The 20,589-nt window shown below is 40.6% G+C and overlaps 1 protein-coding gene across 4 annotated transcripts; it reads left to right on the forward strand.

The window, feature by feature from the left end:
• Nucleotides 1-1,127: 1,127 nt before the first annotated feature.
• On the forward strand, nucleotides 1,128-19,939 carry LAMP2 (lysosomal associated membrane protein 2). 4 transcript variants are annotated; one of them, XM_074601928.1, is made up of 10 exons: nucleotides 1,128-1,669; nucleotides 3,639-4,018; nucleotides 5,435-5,553; nucleotides 6,081-6,294; nucleotides 6,926-7,087; nucleotides 7,870-8,087; nucleotides 8,610-8,729; nucleotides 9,010-9,088; nucleotides 9,918-10,085; nucleotides 17,432-19,939. In XM_074601928.1, exons 2-10 carry the CDS (start codon nucleotides 3,916-3,918, stop codon nucleotides 17,572-17,574), a joined length of 1,326 nt encoding a protein of 441 aa, XP_074458029.1. In that variant the 5' UTR covers nucleotides 1,128-1,669; nucleotides 3,639-3,915; the 3' UTR covers nucleotides 17,575-19,939. The 4 variants fall into 4 exon arrangements, with proteins under 4 accessions (XP_074458029.1, XP_074458030.1, XP_074458026.1 ...); XM_074601929.1 differs by lacking the exon at nucleotides 17,432-19,939 and adding an exon at nucleotides 11,385-13,835; XM_074601925.1 differs by lacking the exon at nucleotides 1,128-1,669 and having other exon boundaries at nucleotides 3,639-4,020; nucleotides 5,436-5,553; nucleotides 17,432-18,175.
• The last annotated feature ends 650 nt before the right edge of the window (nucleotides 19,940-20,589 follow it).

Genomic DNA, 20,589 nt, shown 5'->3' on the forward strand with positions numbered 1-20,589 from the left:
ATCAATTTGTGCAAGTCCCAGGGTTAAGAAAAGTTTGATTACAGGTATAATAGCTAACCAGCTGAAGCTGCTAAAGATTCGCAAAGGATTAAGCATACAATGGACATCAAGAATATGATGTGAATCAAAGTCACAGAACAGCCTATACATTTGAAATTAGGCATGAATTTATATTCCTTGATGAACCAAAGCTTTAATAAGAAATTATAAGGTTTTGCATATATGTTATCAGTACATGTTGGTACCTTCTTAAAACTACTGACATCAGACGAAGTATAACATGCAGTAAAAATGTATTGTAAAAATGTACAGAAACATTACGGTCCTCATCTTTGCATCCAGCAATAAACATAAGGAATGTCTTAGAAAAAGAGGATCTGCTTGCCATCCATCAGTGGCTCACAAAATCATGCCAAATGCAAAATAATTTCTCTCTGGTAAGCAAAATGGTAAGGCATTTTCTCTGCATCGTGGTAACAATCATTCACACTTCTACCACTAAAGAGAAACAGCTGATCACATGAGTTTGATCTTATGCTACTGAAGTCCAACTATCAGATAAATCCTACCATTTTTTAAGACTGCCACAATCAACAAAGAAATTACTCATGATAAATAAGATGCAGTGGCAGTGGGTATTTGTAGAAGTTATAACCTGCAAGTACTGAATATAATAGCCATCCATGGAATTTAAGAGGAATTGGACAACATCTGACCCCAACCACTAATTATTTTTTTTTTCTAAAGGAAAGCTGGAGGATTTGTTAAATGAAAGAGGAAAGGAGTTTCATTTTGCTCCTTCCAGAGCTACAAACAGGAGATACGCTTTGGGAACTGCCCAAAAATTCTCTGTTTAGGGAGAACTGTGCCAAAACCAAGCTTCTGTCAGTTGGCTGGACAAGAGGAGAACTATGACTGTGCTAATGGCAAGAGCATATTGTTTTTAACAACGTTTTAGCACATTTAGGTGGCTGGAGCATCTGAGCTTTGCTGGGCAAACGTCACCCCGTACGTGAATGTGCGGTGCTTGTACCAACTCCCTGCAGGGGGAATTTGATCCTTTGGTCTCCCCAAGGACTCCACACAAGGGCAGAAACCCTTTGGGTGCCTCATCCGACATTGTCGTTAGGGTCAGTTGTGACATACGCACACGACAGGCACATCATTCTCTCCTGTGGTATTCTGCGACAATGAAAATAAACCACAGTCTCTGAATTCATAAAACATCATCTTTCTATTAAGCTACTCCTATAACCAGTTTGGCATTGACTTAACTGACAGCAGGATTAGCCCGTGCATTGCTTTTCCATAGGTCCAAGGGAGGAACTGTCCTCTCATTTATCTTGACTGATACAGCAAGCAAGAAATAAGCCTCTGAATAAGAAGTGCAGCTGCTAAGATCACAGCTGTGGGAAAGTAAGGGAAGATCAGCGAGGAGAACTGTAAACACGCTCAAGTGACTCGCACGTGGGGTGCTGGAAAACACGTACATCACATTAATTGTTGTTTCGTCTTACATGCTCGACAAGTAGAACATCCACAGTTAGATAACGTAGGCCTGTGATGGACTCAGGGGCACCTTATCGAACATGCCTGAGATTCCTGCCCCCCTGCTGAAGAAGATCAAAGCACAGTGGAAACTACGCCTGCCTGAATCCTTGAAATACAGGTGAGAACAGCAAGTCTGAGCTCTCGCTCTCTCACTCTCTTGCTAACAAGGACACTCTCGCTAATAAGGACTCTCGGTCCACAGTGCCTCCGTCCCCTGCATGCGTGCCTCTGCCCGGGTGCTGCTTCAGAGGTTCCCCGGTCCGTGAGGGACTGAGATTAAATTTGTTCTTTGCCTTTCATCCGTGGTTTTGTGGTTGTTCCTGCGTCCTGCCTGTGCCGGCTCACGCAACAGTAAAATGACGTAATACCACAAAGCGCCTGCAGAAAGCAGTTATATAGCAGGAATGGCAAAGCAGTAAGGTGCAAAGAAAGAAAGTGAGTAATCTGTGTTCTGATATTAATTATGACATTTCTGGGGCAAACCAATATATTTTTCATTATGCTAAATTACATAAACTATACTGTTCTTTTAATCCCACACCAGTTGCTACTTTTATTCTGTGTTATTCAACAGAAACCAATTTGCTTGTTACGATAGCTACCATTTGATTTCATTTCAAGCTTCACCAAATTGGCATAAAGGAAACAAGGTAATCAGTCTTCCTTTTACGTCCGCAGAACATCTAGTCATTTTACAGTCTGTTTCCTACATGCAAGCAAGAGATCAAAATATTCTGGATTCTTCACTCAGAACAAGGGGGTGTTTGAACACACCAATGTCAATACACAAAGCAACACGTCCTGAAGTCAATGTTCCAGCTGATGCAAAAGGTGACATTCCACTACACAAACTACCTGGAACAGACCGATCATTTTCTCCTCCTCCAATTAATTAAAGCCTAATTCAAAGTCTCTCTCCTAATAGTCCAATGCTCTTAATGTAATTGCTCCTAACTCCCTGTGAGATCCCTTTTTAAAAACAGGACTTTGCTCTAAAAGAGTGAAGCCTGAGGAAATGTAAAAGCCCCAGTGGCAGGACTCTCCCTCGCCTCTGACGTGCCCCATTTTCTGCGGTGGAGCCGAGAAAGACGAAAGACTTGCTGCTTTCAGAAGTTGTGGTTTCGTCTGTGCTGCTGCTACTGGTTGCTCCCCCACAGCAAGTGCCGGCTCAGTTATTAAATATAAAGTTTATTTCTTCAGATAGGTTTTCAGTACATTAAGCCTAACGGCTAAATAAAAAAAATATTCTTTCCAAGTATTTTGAAATTACATGACTTTTGATATTCACATGCAATGATGTTTAGCCATGCACATGCAGGTGTGTGCTATGCACGATAAGCTGGTTTTAGGTTTTGTGCTCTTTAAGCACAAAAAGAAATTTGAAGAAGCAGTGAACGTGTCTGACCAGGCCAGTGTCTGTGCATGGAATCCCCATGTGTCCGATGGATGGGTTTCAGTCGTGGTTCTGACTTGCCAGGTTTGGGTTTGTGATACTCTTTGGAGAAGTATGGTATTGCAAGTATACAACTGAGAGTATTTAACTGACTTTTAATCACATATTGCATTCTTTCTGCTTCCTCAAGACTTTGTAACTGCTTTCGTATCAACACTGTCTACACTCCCACTGTCTCCCTGTATCAGGTCAATGTATTTTATTATCTTCTTCAGGAACTTTCATTTTCTTCCCCTATGACCGGGCATTTCTCTTAGTGCCCGATTATTCAAAATACGATTTGCATTTCTCCCACAGCATCAGAAACAGGAATTTGTTATTCCAGGAGGGCTCTTCCTTGCTCACCCTCGAGCTCCCGCATCCCCAGCAGCTGAGCATCCACCTGCCGTTTTCCCTGCTGTCTCCCAGCCTCAATCTCTTCTTCCCGTCCCCCCTTCCTTTGCCAGGCCACCCTTCCTTTTGTCTTCCCCCTGATCAACACTCTCCAGGCTGCAATCCAACCTCCATCATATTTTATACCTCATTCAAGTCTCAAATCCACTGGCTTAAATATTCTGGTCAATTTAGCTCATTTCTTCCCCTTTTTATTTATCCTAAACATGGAAAATATCCTATTTCTTTATTTTTTTTGCAGTGAGAGCAAAAGCTATGTTAAGCTTCTTCGAATGCGTATCTCCTCTCGGCTTCCTCTTCTCGTCCAGGAGCAGCCCCAGATCAGACAGCACCGGCTGCCGAGGGCCAGGACAACCCTCCGCTGCCCCGCTCCCGCCGCCGCACCGGGCAGGAGCGGACCCGCCCGCCCGAGGCGTTGCGCGCCCGGCGCCCTGTCCGCCACCCATCGAATCGAGACCCGCGGCGCGGCGATTGGCGGCGCGCGGGCGGCACCGCCCCCTCCCCCTCTCACATGACCGATGGCGAGCTGTTCGTCGCGCCCGCTCGCCTCGCCTGTTCGCCGCAGCATGGCGCCGCGCCGCCCCTCCTGCCTCCTCTTCCTCCTGCTGCTCGGCGTCTCCGGTGAGCGGGGCGGTGGCCGGCCTCGGGGCGGCCGGCCGGCCCCGAGGCGGCGAGGGGGGGGAGGGAGAGAGAGAGGGAGGGAGGTGACGCAGCGCGGCGTGGCGCCGCTCAACGGCCGGGGGTCGCGGGCTGACGAGGCCCTGGCGGGCCCGGCGCCGCCTCAGCCCGGCGGCGGCTCCCCCGGGCTGTCAGGGGAAGGGGAGCGGGGGTCCAGGCCTGGCCGGGACCCTGTTGCTTGGTGCCGGCGGTGAGTCCGGCCTGGCGGCTGTCGCCCGTGTGTGAGCCGAGGGCCTGTGGGCCAGGGCGGCCGTCCCGCTGCTGGCCCGGCCGGGCGGCGCTGCCAGGCCCTTGGCTGCCTGGGTCCGCCCCAGCGCGGAGCCGTGGGGGTCAGCGGGCGCAGGCCTGCGGGTCGGAACTGGCTGCGGAGATTCACCGGGTTAGAAACCCAACAGCTATAGAAAGTTCCCTAAAAACGTAAAGGCAATTTAACGCCGATGTCTTTTGAGGCAGAAATTGTGGAAGCACAGTGAAGGCACCCCGATCTCACCCCTTAGAGGTCAGCCTGAGTCGTGCCACTGGTGACGTGGATGAGGTGCTGTGTGCAGTTTGGGGCTGCTCAACGCGAGGAGGAGATCACGCTGTCAGCGTGTGCAGAGAAGGGCAACCAAGCTGGTGAAGGGTCTCGAGGGCAAGACTTCTGAGGAGCGGCGGAGTCACTTGGCTTGGTCACCATGGAGGAGAGAAGGCTGAGGGGTGTCCTTATGGCCATCTGCACCTTCTTCGAGGGGGGCAGCGGAGGGGGAGCTGCTGATCTCCTCTCTCTGGTAATCAGTGATAGGACATGAGGAAATGGAGTGAAGCTCCATCAGGTTGGGCATTAGGAAAAGGCTCTTCTCTGACCATGTGGTTGGTTCCTGGAACAGGCTCCCCAGGGAAGTGGCACCGGACCTGTCAGTTCAAGGATCATCTGAGTGACGCTCTTAGTCATATGGTTTAGTTTTAGGCAGCTCTGTGAGGAGCAGGGAGTTGGACTCAATTATCTTTGTGGGTCCCGTCCAGCTCCAGCTGTCCTATGATTAAGATAATAGGAAGACCCTGGTGTACAAGCAGAACATTGTTTAAGTGCTGTGTTCATGCACTTCAGTTTATCACCAGAAAGCTAATGCTCATTTAGATTATTAGTCTTTGCCAGGTAAACAGGCTGTAAAACATTCTCTTAACTTTTTATCTAGCTTTGATAACTTCATGGTGGGCTTCCTAGTTTTAATACTTTTTAGAAATCTAGCTATTGTTTCAGTGTCTGGCAAATTGAATCCAGTCCTGAAAGAATTTATTGCTTTGTAATGAGCTGTTCTCTTAAGTGGTTCTAGAAAATGAAGTAAAAGCAAAGCCTTAATAGCTAATTGTATCTTGTAGGTTTTTTCCAGTCCTATGCAGTGGAAGTAGATGTAAAGGATGCCTCTAATGCTACGTGCCTGTATGCAAAATGGATGATGAGATTCTTGATAAAATACGAAACAAACAGTAGTGATTATGTAAGTATTTGGAGTTAACTTTTGTTGAGAACTCTATTTTGTCCTGGGTAGAAGTTCAAGTATGTTCTTTTACCTAGAGTGTTTGGGTTTTTTTACTTTTGTTTTTTTCCCTACTAAGTCAGTTGTTAAGAGTATTCCTAAATACTCATTTTAAAACAAAGCATAAGTTATCAATTAATAATACAACTAACTGAAAGTGTTCTATTGCACTTACTTAAATGGCATACTGTTCAAACTTGGTGGGTTTTGTGTATCGCTGTAGTAATATTCTTAGCCCAAATAGTAAGTGTAAATTGCAGCTCAGCATGGTCAAGATTTACAGACAAGTTAGATTTGTAATTCTGTACTTGAATCTGATACAACTGCTTTTTAAGTCAGATGTCAGGGACCCTTTTTCATAATTTGTAGAATAACCCGAAATAGTCTCGCTAGTCTTGTACAAGGTTCCACCTAACTCCAGCAGGTTTATAAAGTCACGGGGAAGACTGCTCTCTGTGAAAGCATTTTAAATTATCCTTTTCTTCTAGAAAAACGCAAGCTTGAATTTGTCATCTAATGTCACACACAATGGAAGCGTCTGTGGCAATGACACACAAGCTGCACTTCTGGCAGTACAGTTTGGAGAAGGTCACTCTTGGAGCATTAACTTTACAAAATCCAACGAAACTTACCAGGGGGACTTTATCACATTTACTTACAACACCAATGATACTGCTGTATTTCCTGATGCTAAAAGAAAAGGTAATGTTCAGTGCAGAGTCCTGCTTACAAAACAGTCTCAAACAGAAGTGTCAGATCTCGTGTACCTGACCTTGGTTGGCGTTTTCAAAGTTAGAAGGACTAATAATGTATGTAACGATTTCTATGCCATATACTGCCTAACTGTTGTTCATCGTACCTACCTACTCTGTAAGAATACAGACTAGTTAGATTCACTGAATGTATAATTCCTTTAAGTGGAATGGAAGGGGAAGTTTAACTGAACGGCCTTGATCAGTGAGGTGCTGCTCGTAGACAACAGGCATATGAAAGATTCATTTTAGTATGCACTACTTGGCCTTCCACCTAGCAAAGTGCTACTGTGTTAGGCTTTCCATGTACTAATACATGCTAATAATAGGATTTTTTTTCTTTAAAGAAAAACTAAAGTAAAAGTTTACCTTTCTAATGGCTTGTCTAGTTCTGGAAGCTTGGTTACTTCTTTGTGTTTCTTAGCACTTCAGGTCAGGACACATAGGTAAAACATTCAAGAGAGGTTAGGATTGTTAAACTTTAATTATCTCTTTGTCTTCTGGAATTATATAAAGCATAACACTACCTATAAATGTTCTTGTAGTTTATAAGGTATTAAAATATTTGTGCTTATTTGTAGGACCAATTACTATTGTTGTACGGGATACTATGCGTCCAGTTCAACTGAATAACGTCTTCGTGTGTCATAACGCTGACTTTTTTGAAGCAGAAAACGTAACACAGATTTTCTGGAATGTTACTGTGCAGGCTTTTGTTCAGAATGGCACAATCAGTAAAAAAGGTGAGCGTTTCAATTTGAATGAGCTTTTTTGTATTGCGCCTTAGTGCAGGGAGCAAAGTCCCATAACAAAAAAAATCCACCAGTTCTAAGATGTGCTGTGTTGAATAATACTGATGTAAATATACTTTAGTACGTCTTTCCTTGTTCCTGGAAAAATAATTAGTAGAACAGATCTAGCAGCGTATAGTGATGTAGATTGTTCCCTTGCCAAGGTGGTAGTTTAATAAAGTGTGTATTCCAGTAATAAGGGTATTAAAAACAAGCACTTCAGAGCTGCTGTTGCTGACTAGATGATTTGAGTTTCAAGGTTTTTAACTTGACTGCCTTCCATTTTCGGTAGTAGCCTCTGCTTTTTCATTTAAATAGTCCAGAGCCTGTTGTCTCATCTCATAGCTCAGCTATTGAAGAGATGAGCATGTCATCCTGCTACATAAACCTTAATAGGGTTGCTTACTTTATCTACAACAAATACATATTGCACTTTTATAACCACTTCACTATCTTTGTTTCACTTCTACGTGTCAGAGATAAGTAGTACTACATATGCTACATGGATTTAAAACTGTGGACATTACAGAATTTCTGAGAATACATGATAGCTGTAAACTCTTTGGAATACTGTGCCATAGTGCTGAGTTTGAGACTTCTGACTTGGTGATGAGTAGACTCCCAATGAGCCGAGATTTCAACAGAGAAATTGGTATCTGTATTGAACTGACCTCCAAATCAAAAGACTTTAATAAAATTTCAGCACTGAAATGGTGATTAAAATTTCTTTCCAGAGTCTAGATGTCGTGCTGATGCACCTACTTCTGCACCTACTGTTCCACCTACTATTGCCAATGTAACTACTGCATCTACCACCACTTTATCACCTTCTCCAACCACTGGTCCCAGGCCTGTGGAGAATCCAGAAACGGGAAACTATTCTCTTAAAAGTGGAAATAAAACTTGTCTTCTGGCTACTGTGGGGCTGCAGCTGAATGTTTCCCAAGACAAGGTGCTTTTCTTCTATTTTAGACGAGTAGAAAGGTTGCTGTAGTTATGAAATGTGAGTGCAGGGTATTTGCTTTGTACGCTGCTGGCTGTCTAAAACAGCTTCTAAGTGTTGTACGTAGCACCTCTCTGATGTCAGGATAGTTTTTTGGCATAATATCTAGCTTCAAAACCTTACGTGGATTCAACTTCTTACTGGGGGTACCTCTAACATCATTAAAAGCCTGGAACTTTCTAAGCTTTTAAGGCTGTTCATCCCTGCAGATACTGTCTTTCCCCACAGAGGGAGCCAAAGCTAACCTGTTGTACTAGGTCAACAAAATAAGACTTCACCAGGCAATTTCTTTGCTTCAGTATTACCAGCATGTAAATTTAACTCAAGTAGCCTTGGTTTGATAGTAACCAGGCTCAATCTTACTGCTGTCATATTCATGACAAGCTCTTGTAGCCTAAGACTGCTGCTGACTGAAACAATGCATTCCTAATGGCAGCTGCACGTCTTTGACATGGTATGTCTGTATTTCAGCCTCTTCTGATCAACATCAATCCAAAGACAACAAGCACAGATGGTACATGTGGTAACACAACAGCTACTCTGAAACTGAATGATGGAAATAGCACATTGATTGGGTTCACATTTGTTGTTGTAAGTAACTTCTTTTATCTTAAACCAAGGTTCCACTTTTCACAGCATTGCATAATGGTCGCTCGTAGTAAAATCCTTCTGTCACTTGCTGGTGGTCGGCTGTTTCCGCATAGGAAGTGGAACAGGCTCTAGCTGACTGCCTCAAGACAAATGGAGAATTGGGCTAAAGTTGTAGAAAATATAAGACTGTGGTAAATGTGTTAGCCTTTGTAAAGCATGTGTTATTAAAGTAAAAAATGCAGAATTACACACTGACAATTGGTTCTTGCTTCTTAAACAGAAAAATACAAGTGCAAGTGTACAAAAATTTTATCTGAAGGAGGTGAATGTTACACTGCTCAACCGTCTGAATGGTTCTGGTAAGAAATAGTATCTGCCTTAAAGCCAAGTGTAAGCTTTTGTTCAATATCTGTATTTGTCAAATACTTCTGACTTTTTTTTCAACACTGTTCATGCTAGCTGTTACTTCCTACTTTAAGTCTTTAAGTTGGTAGGAACAAAAGTAATAAGCAGAAATAGCTATGAGTTACTTTAAACAGCAGTGTGGGATCATTCTCTTTTCCTGAAACTTCTGCTAACGTGGTCGTTTACTTTGTCATAAACATATATAAATTAAGAGGGCTTCTTTATAACTGTTTTCAGTAACATAATTTTTGAGATCTGAAATACAGTTGTACCAACCCTGAAGCTCTCTGATTGAAGCTGACTTCTTTGATTGAAGACGCTGCTGTGTCTTCTAACCACTACTGCTTAACTCTCACTGGTAAAAGAGACCAGTCCTTCAAAAACTAAAGCAAACTTTTTTTTCTAAATCAAAATACGTTTGTTGTTTGTGGGTTGCTGGTTTTTAAGTTGTTTGTCACAGCTACTGCAGTTAAAAGGGCACTAAAGCCAAAATGCTTGCAGCTCTGCAATGTTGGGATGAATGGAGGTACGAGGAAAGCCTAATGTCATATCTGTATGGAGGAGAGGTTACTGCTAAGTACTGTAATAATTTCAGTGCCTGACTTTTGGTTAAGCAGATCAATCACACTTTAGACTACCTTATTTTTCAGAGTAGTCAGTGCTGAAAAGTTGGCCCCTTTAGATTTAGCTCCTTAGTCTTACGATTGTATTAGCAACTCTCTTGTTTTTAAAGTGGGTGTGCAAACTTCCTTTTTTTTTTTTTCTCCCCCCCCCTTTGTTTAGTCATTTCAAATGCAGATAACAACAATTTCAGCAAGTGGGATGCTTTCCTTGGTAGTTCTTATATGTGCCGAAAAGAGCAAACTCTTGAGGTTAATGAAGATCTTCAAATACATACTTTTAATCTATGGATTCAGCCATTCCTCGTGAAGGAAAATAAGTTCTCTACAGGTGAGAGTTCTTCTTTTGTTAATTCTTGCAATGCTTGCAAAACTCTTACTTGCTAAAAAGCACCAACGTTGGGCACAGGCACTTTATTTTTGAAGCTCCTGTTCCATTTGGGTTTTGGTTGGTTGTTTTGGGTTTTTTTGTGGGCTGTTTTTTTTTTTTTTTTTTGCACACAGAATGAAGATAAGTTCTGAGACTGACTTCGAGTTGAAGGAAAGCTTTGTTCTTACTTAAAAATATTTGCTAGCTATGTTGGTTCTCCTTCATAAAACTTGAAGGAGCTAGAGACACTGGAGAGGGACTTAAGCATTGCTTTGCAGAATAGGTTAGAAGTTATCTGACATTATCTTGACATACAGCTTTTTGTAGCTTGAATATATAAGAAAATGACACAAAACTTTAGCAGAAGTGGACTTTGGTAATACCGTTAGGTGTTTAGTTTCTCTTTACCTGGTAGTCTAAGGAATAGGAGTTTTCGGGGGGGGGGGGGGGGTGTGAAAAGAACTAACAGAGCTTCTTTCAGAAGCAGTCTTGGAATATCCAAAACTATAGAAATATTCTAAAATGTTTGTTTGCTGCATTATCCTGGTCTTGTCTGGGGAAAACCGGAATGGCTTAAACGACCTCATTCTTTAGTGTAACCTGGACTTTGTACTTAATGATAATACTTGCAGCACAGTCTTACTAGACTAGATTAATCTGTAGACAAATACATTGGGTGCAGGTTTTTTAACTTCTCTTTTTAGGCAGAGTTAACTCCCCAAAGGTATGCAGGATAAACAATAATAATCATAATATGTTCTAAAGAGTTTGGGTCCCGCTTCATTTGTAGTTCAAGTTGCAGCTAGCTTCCTTCTCTTAATTACAGTTACTTCATCTCTGTAACACATCTCCATTCTGGATATGTTCTTGATACCAGATCTAGGTCACTTTATTCTTAATGGGTAAAAGCACCAGACTTGCCTTAAGCATGACATAGTTAAGCCTGGTTCTGTCTTAAAAGAAGAATGTCCACTCTCTTGTCTAGTACAGATCTTGTGCACGTGAAAACTCATACACCAGGGGCACTTCCGTTAGCTTACTATAGTTTATCAAAAGTTCCAAGTGATTACAGTGCTTAATACATGCTAGATGTACCCATGAGATCTCTGCAGTTCTTTCTCTCTTAGTTTAAAGATGTAATAGTACTTGATTTTTTTTTAACATCTTCATATTAAGGAAATAGATTTTTTTTTTTATACCACACTTGGCAAGTATTCTGTCTTTATTTATTCCTTGTTGCAACCTTTTTCTCATCTACAGCCCAAGAGTGTTCACTGGATGATGACAACATTCTAATCCCAATTGTAGTTGGTGCTGCACTTGCTGGCTTGATTGCCATTATAGTGGTTGCTTACATAATTGGCAGAAGAAAAAGCTATGCCGGATATCAAACTTTGTGAATCTAAATGTGATTCCTGTTCTGATTTCACTCTAAACAAAGCAAGTGCAAGTTCTGAAGTCCAAAAAAGATCCAAACCTTAGGAGTAATTACTAGCCGCAGCTAATTGGAGTTGAGAAACAAAGAGAGAATGTTTATCTCAGATGAAGCAGAACTACGTTCTTAGTTTTCCTGCTCTAAGAAGACGACGTGGGTTTCTAGCTGTTTTGAAGATGTCAAATGTTGGATGAATTGCTAGGCTAAGGATTTTGTCTTGCAAAAACCCCAAAGCATTTAGGATTTATTTCTGCTTTTTACAAATTACAGCCTCAAACAAGAACACATTCTAAACTGATGTACATTGGGCAACTCCCAGAAGAGCATAGAATTTGTACTTGCTTCTCTCCTCTGCGTTCCTTAGTCGTTGTCATAATTGTGGGTTAAGCTGGCAGCATTAGTCACTATGTTGACGCCTATAATATTTAACGAGGGTTGTATGATGCCCAGTAACAGCTTTGTTTTCCACAGAATTGAACTTCAGGCTGGAGATTAAGTGATCTTTTGAAGTGGCAGCAGTAACTTACTTAGCTTTGGCAGAATTTGAGTAGTTTACTCCTGCTTTGGTGTAGTTTCAGGAATCATTCCTATACCCTGGCTGTACAAATAAAATGGGTAACCTATACTTGCCAAATGGTGGGTATATAGCAAGACTTTAGTGCCGTTTCCAAATGCTTTTAACAACAGCAACAAAAAATTACTGTTAGGCACTGAATTCTTCATCACTTATTATACCTTGGCAATCATCTAAAATAATTCAGCTGAGGCAGAGTTCTGCTAAATTAATGCAAGCTTTTTTGCTGGCATCAGTTTAAAGGGAATAACCTTTCTAAATATTCCAGAACTTTAAAGTGCACTTAACTTTATAGCATACTCTGCACAGAACTGGTCTGTCTTGTTGCTTTGAATGACCATTGTTTAAAGATGCTTTCATTTAATGAGCCAGTATCTGTTGTTGCAGCTTGAGCTGTTTTTAAATCTTCATCTTGAATGGTTCTCTGCCAACCAGAACTCACATTATAACTGCCCGCCATTGGCATTCTGAATGTTTAATGTACTTTGTGTTTGATTGTTTGCTGTCTAGCATTTATTAATGTTGAGAATGGAAAAGCCAAACAAGTCTGAGATGGACCCACAACACCTGTTTTTTCCTTGCTGCATGGAAAGGATAACTAGCTTAAAAAATGCAGTGCAACTAGACTGTTCTTAAACTGCAGCTCTGTAGAGAATAACCCTTGCTGCACAATTTTTCTCTGGCCTCCTTGTGCTGTAATACATAGGTTTTACTGCATGGGGGAAAAAAAAGGTCTTTCAGACTTTAGATGTGTGGCTTTTTTGCATATGTCATAACATGAGCTGCCTAAACTAGTTATTTAATGAACGTAACGTTGTCTCCCCCTTTAGAATGAGTTTAGCCTGCATCAAAGCTGGTTTAGTGTTTTATTAGTGTTTTCTAGGGTTGTTGAGATATCTGTGGCATGTTTGTATACAAATACTAAAATACACTTCTTTCAGTAATTTTTTTTTTTTTGGTAAAACCAGTTTACTTTTGACACTAGCTAAGGAAGCAAGTGTGGGTGGATAATGCTTACTATAGCTTGTAGTCTACAGCTTGAATTTTGCATCAGTTACTGAAATTCATTTTAATGGAAGTGGGGAACTACTATAAGTTTAATACTGAAACAGGCTTCAAGACTTTCCATTTTAATTAAAAAAAAATGAATCTAATGACTTTCACATTAATATATCCTCAAATGCAGAAATTCATATAGATTTTTTTTTAGCATTTTCGTGACTGATGTTTAGTGGCACCAGTTACATGTGCATTTCTGTTAAAGGAGTAGAAACCACACTGTGTTCATCTGACCATGCAAATTTTCAAACTGTGCATGGTTTCCAAGTGACAATATAGAAGACCAGTGCAAGCTGCTCCCAAAATTCAACAATACTAGAAGTATGTTTGCAAAAACCTGCAACTTAATCTTCATTTGCAAGTATATTGGCTCAGAGATTAAAGTACTCCTAGACTGGTGTGCAGATAACTGGTTCAAAAAACATCTAATTTTCATTTGACTGCCTGTTGTTATAAAACCACTAGTTTTCCTGTATGTATTGCTCCGTAGGGAACTGTCAACCTGTTCAAAATGTGCTCTAAATAATAAAGATCGTTCTATTTCTTAAGGAAATTTGTTCACATTTTTTAACTGATTTGAAAACAGACATCTTGTACTATCTCTTTAAAAAGAAAATAAACTAAATGAGTAAGGTAAGGTCAATCAGTGTGTATCTGACATTCTGTTATATAGCTGGTGAAGGTGGTCTTTGAACAGTCCTCTGTTGTTTGTGTTGTAATGCCTTGTTTTGCAGCACATTCTGAAGTGTGCTTGGCTACAATCCATTAGCAGAAGACAGCCTGAACCAGTAGAGAAGCTCTACACCTGGTTCATCACTAGAAATCTGCTTGTAAACTTTTTTTGTCAATTGTAGCTCCATGCAGACAAGGTGTTTTTCTGTGATTGATTTTGCTAGCCATCTTAAACTGGCGTACAGCTGCGAACAGTTCAGTTTCTTCTTGCAGTTGTCCTGGAAAATTAAATTGGTCTCTGCATTCAGCAAAAGTGGGCAAGCACTAGGGAGCCTTCTGGGAATTGGTTAGTAGCTTCATCCTCTAAGGTAGAAGCTGTGTTGATCCTGTCTGCGCTGACAGTTCTTCTGGTAACTACTACTATATACTTTTTCCTGCATCAAGAGAGATGCTAGTTCTTTCTTTTACCGTATATCTTTCTGGCCCATCTTATGAACTCTATGGTCATAGGACAAGAGGAAAAAGTGCGGTATAATCCTATACCATTTCTTCTTGATTCTAGCCTGCACTGCTTCTATAATCGTTACGTTAAAGCTACCTTCCTATCTGCTACACAAAGTCAAAATAACATTAGCACCTTTCTGAAAGAGTGTCAGCTGAAGCTTTTTTAATGTGAAGGAAAACACAAATATGTTAATAGACTCTTGTTAACATATTAACCTAAGGGTTCCTAAGGTTGTAAATCAGTCAAAGTGAATTTAAACTACAAGGGAACTGCAGGCATCAAATTTCTGACAAATTATCAGTACAAATCAGTCTGCAAGAGTCTGTGACAAAACTTGGAACAAGCAGGAGTTAGTGCTGTCCTGTAATAATTGTAAAGACTTTTTTTTTTTTAAGTGTAATTCTGTCTCCAGTATTGTTGTCTCTCCTGGAGACTTGCAGTGAGCATCTAGACACTGGAAGACTGGACTTTGTGGTGTACAATAATGATAAAGCTACAGTAGTGTATCATGGAAGTATGAGTCTGTTATGATGTTTGGAAAGGGCAACCATTACTGTTATATTTTGGGGAGGGGGAGGAGGTCAGGGTTTTGTGGTTGACTGTCTGATGTGCTGTTGGGGAAAGGCATAATTGTTTTAAGTAATTAGGGGGAGATTATAGTCTTAAAGAGAGTCAAGCAAGTGGGTTTATTTAAAAACAAACCTGGTTAAGAAACAAGGTAGAGTGTATTGTCATAGTTTATGTTTGAATCTAACAACTTGGAGTATGTTCTAGCTCATGATCAATTGATGAATTAATTTCAGCTCTTCCAAAATACTACACTTTTAATTAAAAAAATATGAAGACATGCAGTGGCATTATGTGAATAAAAATCGTTTTGTTGTGGCTTGTGGAAATAGCATATAACTTGTGGATGTTGAATATTAATGTGTATAATCTATCATAGACTGCCGTTTGATTACTATGGACTGTGCCTTATATACAGTTTACTAAATATTAAAATTGTTCTCTAAGATACCAAGATTTCTGATCTTTAAGCTTAAAGATGCCATGCTAGTAGTTCTCAAAACAAGCTTTTCCAGCCAACGAATGCTTTTTTGTTTGTTTGTTTTAATTTTTAAACTTACCACTGTTCTCTATTGTATAGTATATACCAATAAAACCACAAAATTTTGGGCTATCGGTTGCATCTCATGATTAGCATTAAAAGGGAAGATAGCTTTTTTACTGGGGCTAAAAATATTGTGGGCCAACATTTCCGATTATTTTGAGTGGTCAAACAAGCTATTCCTCCTGGCCTGGATGCGGAGTCTGCTTGTTGTGGTGTACAGTTACCAGGTTCTGCATTTGAAGACACTTCTCTGAAGCTTCTAACCATTGTACGTGTGCAATGCATGGATAGATGTGTGCCAACAACAGTGGCAAACTGGAGAGAGGTAAAGGATGGAGTGTTCCTAGTATGAACTTTAATCCCTTTTTATCCTGGGAATTCCATGTGCCATAGTGTAATGTGTATTGCCGTGATCTCATTCCTTTAGAGAAAAAGAGAACAGGAATTTCTGTCACTGCCTGCTGGGCACCTTTCATCCTTAGCAAATTCATTCATGTTCAGTAGTAGTGACCCATTACCTGGCATGTAGTAGTTAAATTGTGTATGTTGATCTTCAGTGAACAAAGATGACTAAACATAAAACACAGTTCTCTTTAAGATGCTTAAATGCTTTCTCAGTAGTCAGCATATTTTGAAATAGCTCACTGTATAACATACATATCTTCTTTCCTCTTTTCTTTTTTTTTCCCCCTTCCAAGTGTTGCTCTGCTTGGCAGTAGGTGCCTTCAGATTCTCCAAGTTCAGTATTTTTCAGGTGCTGAACCTCTGTGAGTTGTTCTTGTTCCTTATAGCCGGAGGCTTTGTGTAGCCCTTCATGAAGCTCGTGTCCTGGACTGTAGCAAGCTAAATAAAGGCCGTAAATTTCCCATAACTAAGGCTGATTCAGTTAGAGTCAAATGTTTTAAATATTCACTTGAAACAATAGTTAACTTTTGATAAAGCATTGAATGTGTGCATGACACTTTGTTCTAATATAAACTCAAGCAAAAAAGCTTCTTCAGGAGTTCCGCTTTATTAAGAGCGTGGAAGTCAAGCACCCTTACCGTGTTGAAGCAGTACAGAGACACTGTGCCGTATCTTACGAAACACCTCATCTTGGCACCAGGCAGGTGGAGCTCTGCTCTCTTTGCAAACAGGAGGAGTGCCAAGCCCTGCCTCCATCTCTAAGGTGCATCACTGATTTTGAAATCCCAGCGTTCACTGATCCGTGCATCAGCGTTTGTATCAACAAGTTCACATATTTTACAACCTGTACATTAAAAACCACTGTAGCGTTACAGCTGTATCTTTTTTTTTTTTCCTCTCCTATGTTGATTTCTGTAAGGTCTGCATAGTTCCTCAGCTGAAACTGATAAACCTTTTCTTGTATTTGCGTTGAAAATTAATAAAGTTAGCCACTCAAAGAGAGAGTCAGTGTCTTCTATGCAGTGCTTTCAGCATATGTATCTTTGCTGTCCTGGAGTTTTCGGTAAGCTTCTACTTTATTAGTTAATTAGTTTTCTTAGTTCTCTTCATGTCTAGAACCTGGAGAAGTGTTGGTGACTTGAGAGTTTGTGAAGTCACTTGGACAAGGCAGTCGTATGCCAGTCTGTCGTCTTTTGTTGCTATATTGCTCTGAACTCTTGAGGTGTGATCAGCTAGTGCATGCTCAGGCTGCTGTTTTGTCCTCACAATTCTAATGGGAGTAGACTGCTCACTAGAGGAAGGTGAAATTAAACCTGCGAATTGGAAGTATGTTACCAATACAAATGGCTTGTGTAATATGTATACTTAAAGAAATCAATCTTCCTGTCAATTCTTTACTCAATACTGATTTTACTGTAGATGTATCTAATACAGTGTAAGTTCTCAAAAACGTCTGTTTGCTCCTTGCTTTCTTTGGTTTCTAATGCTTGATTTCCTTTACTAATTTATTCTCCCTTGCTTTTTTTTGTTTTTCTTCTTTCTGCAGCTGAAGAATGCTTTGCTGATTCTGACCTGAACTTTCTTATTCCCATCGCAGTGGGCATGGCACTTGGCTTCCTTATCATTCTTGTCTTTATATCTTATATCATTGGAAGAAGAAAAAGTCGTACTGGCTATCAGTCTGTATAATCTCTTAATTCCGTCTCTGTTGCCACCTTCCCTCTCTTCTCCTTTCCCCAGACTCCCCGATCTGCCCCTTTAAAAAGAAGAAAAACAAATGAATTCATAGTTTCTTTATTTAAAAAAAAAAATAAAAAATGCTTCACGACAGAATATCATGTTATGAGTCTGAAGATGAGTTGCAGAATTACTTGAAGCTAGTATATGATTTTGGAGAAAGTGTTCTGAGGACTGTAGAATTGAGTAGGGTTGATGTACATCCATGGGAGAAATGTGGTTATTTTGAGTAAAGAAGACATGTATGAATCTTTATTTCTGTTGTTTAATCTTTTTATACAAGAAAATTTCTAGTTGCATCCAGCTATCTTGGATGTTGCTAAAGCTAAAACCATAATTAAAGGTGTGAATGCTATGTCGAAAGGGACTGTATGTGCTATGGGAAAATGAATACCAAGCTCTTAACAGACTTCTATTTGGAACTTGGCATATGGCTGTTGTCTTTTTTTCATTAGCAGCTTATTCTTGTGAATTGGTCTGAATTTCCTGTTCCTTCTGAATGTAAAGGTAGTACCTGATCTCACTAATAAAATAACATAATGTGAGAAGAACATCTGATTCTTCTAGTAAATTAATTTGTTTAACATCAGTAGGGAGAAGTTGACTGTTAATGTACGTTAAATAGCTTTGCACTAGCATGATGTCTTTAATGTCTTTATTCACTAAGATAAGGCTCAGTCTTGGAGAACTTTTGCTACTCAGAAAAGCCAACAGTCTGCTAAAGGAAATGTGCCCTGTGCTATTTTGTTTGACTGTGCTTTCCCTTTTGGTCTGAGCTCAATTGTGAAATGAAGGTGGGAGGCTGGAATTTCACTGGCTGCAGTTTGTCTCAGCTTTGATTCTGTGCACATAAAAGAAACTGCAGAGTGTTTCAACACTGGTCCTCGTGAGGCTCAGGAGCATTTTGAGAGCTCTCAAAGGCTCACTAAGAATGCAGATTGTTCAGATTCCTGCAGTTCCTTTGGACAGCTTTCATGGGTTAACAGAGGATCACTGAAAAGCTGTGATCTAGGAATGCAAGTAAAGATACAAAACCAATCTGTTTTGGTAGGATTAATCTGCTTTTAACCTCCTAATTATTGCTCTCTCAAAACAACAGTTGAATAGTGTAAGAGCACAAAATTTCTAGTATGAGGAATGCTGATTATAAAGCAGAAACTAATATATATATATATAGCGAGGAAGGTGACTTCCAAAGGAATAAGAGCATCTGACTTGTTTGAAGATGCTTTCTTTGTTATTAATGCCATACCTTTTGCAATTCTATGTTTTATATCTAAACAGTACCAAAATAGAAGCTAGCTGTTTGTGGTTGTGTTCTGCTTTGTTCCCGTCAGGTTCATGTTGACAGGATGAAAGAAGCTTCTTGCTCTTTCAGCCTCTTTGGTCCGTCTTGGTCAAAGCCTTTTGCAGCTAGCAAACCCTGATTTCCAACTGTGGGACAGCTCAAGAGCTGCCAGGTCTGCAGAGAGCTACTGACGCCACACAAAGTTTCTGTCCTCTGCAGCGAGTGTTTACTAAAGCTATTGTAATATTTACTATCTCTGTGCACTGAGCCTGTATCTATGTTGTAGGGAAAGTACCTTCAGTAATTCACATGCACAAAGGAAACGGTCAACACTGATGTTTAAGTAATTCACAATAGCTACATATTCAGGGAAGGGAGATTTCTAAAGAGTTAGTTTTGATGCTTGAGAAATACCTGTACATTGAATTATTCTTGTCCTTGCTGTGACAAAAGACAAGATTTACCTGAATCTGACAAAACTGATTTTTGTACCACAAATGGGCTCTAGAACCAAGTTGTCTTTTATTAAGAGTGTAATTTAATGCTGCTGAGCTGGACCGTGTCCTTTGGTTTTGGTTGTCTTGGTCTTTTGTGTTGTACCTTTGCTCTCACAATACTTGGTTTCCCTGACAGAGTGGTAAATGGTGAATTATTATGAGACTGGCAGTTTCTGAGTAACACCTGCTTGTCAGAGTGTGTTGCTTCTCTGCTGCCAGCAGATGGATTCCATCTATGGTTTCATGCTCTGATTGCAGATGAAAGTATTTTGCATCACTTTTGCTAGGTTATTTTGGTAAAATGTGGCAATTTCCTAGATGCAGAGATATATATATATATATATGTATTTTGTATAGATGTATAAAGTATTATTTTGGGCTGCAATAGAAGTCAAAAATTGAGCCAGCACTTTAAGGTTGTTGCAGCATGAAGAGTGGTGTATACAATTCTCCAAATCTTGAAATGGGTGTACAAATATGCTGAAAGCAGAATATATGTATGGAAAATAAAGTTAACCAAGGTGTTTATAAAGCTTTGTTTTAGTGTATGTAGACATGCATGCTATTTCTGAGAGCTTTTCCTATGGGATTGTCAATATGCCTGGATCTGGATGTTGGTGGGAAAACAGAAACTTTTGCTTTGAAGCTGTTCACGCATTTACATCCCAATTAGTTGATCTTTCTTTGATTGGATCAAAGCATGGGTCCAGCATCTGCTAAAGGATCAGCTGCTTCCTGAATCCTTCCAATAGGCAGGTAGGGAATAAATATAAATGAAGTTTTGACCTGTTGCTGTCCTGTAGGCCCCCTTTAAGTACTGGAAGGCTGCTATAAGGTCTCCCCAGAGCCTTCTCTTCTCCAGGCTGAACAACCCCAGCACTCTCAGCCTGTCTTCATAGTAGAGGTGCTCCAGCCCTCTGAGCATCTTTGTGGCCTCCTCTAGAACTGCTCCAACAGGTCCACATCCTTCCTGTGCTGAGGACTCCAGAGCTGGATGCAGTACTCCAGGTGGGGTCTCACCGGAGAGGAGCAGGGGGGCAGAATCCCCTCCCTCGCCCTGCTGGCCACGCTGCTTTTGATGCAGCCCAGGATACGGTTGGCCTTCTGGGCTGCAAGTGCACATTGCCAGCTCATGTCCAGCTTTTCATCCACCAGGGCCCCCAAGTCCTTCTCAGTGGGGCT

This window comes from Larus michahellis, chromosome 9, assembly GCF_964199755.1.
Source record: "Larus michahellis chromosome 9, bLarMic1.1, whole genome shotgun sequence".
Lineage (NCBI taxonomy): Eukaryota > Metazoa > Chordata > Aves > Charadriiformes > Laridae > Larus > Larus michahellis.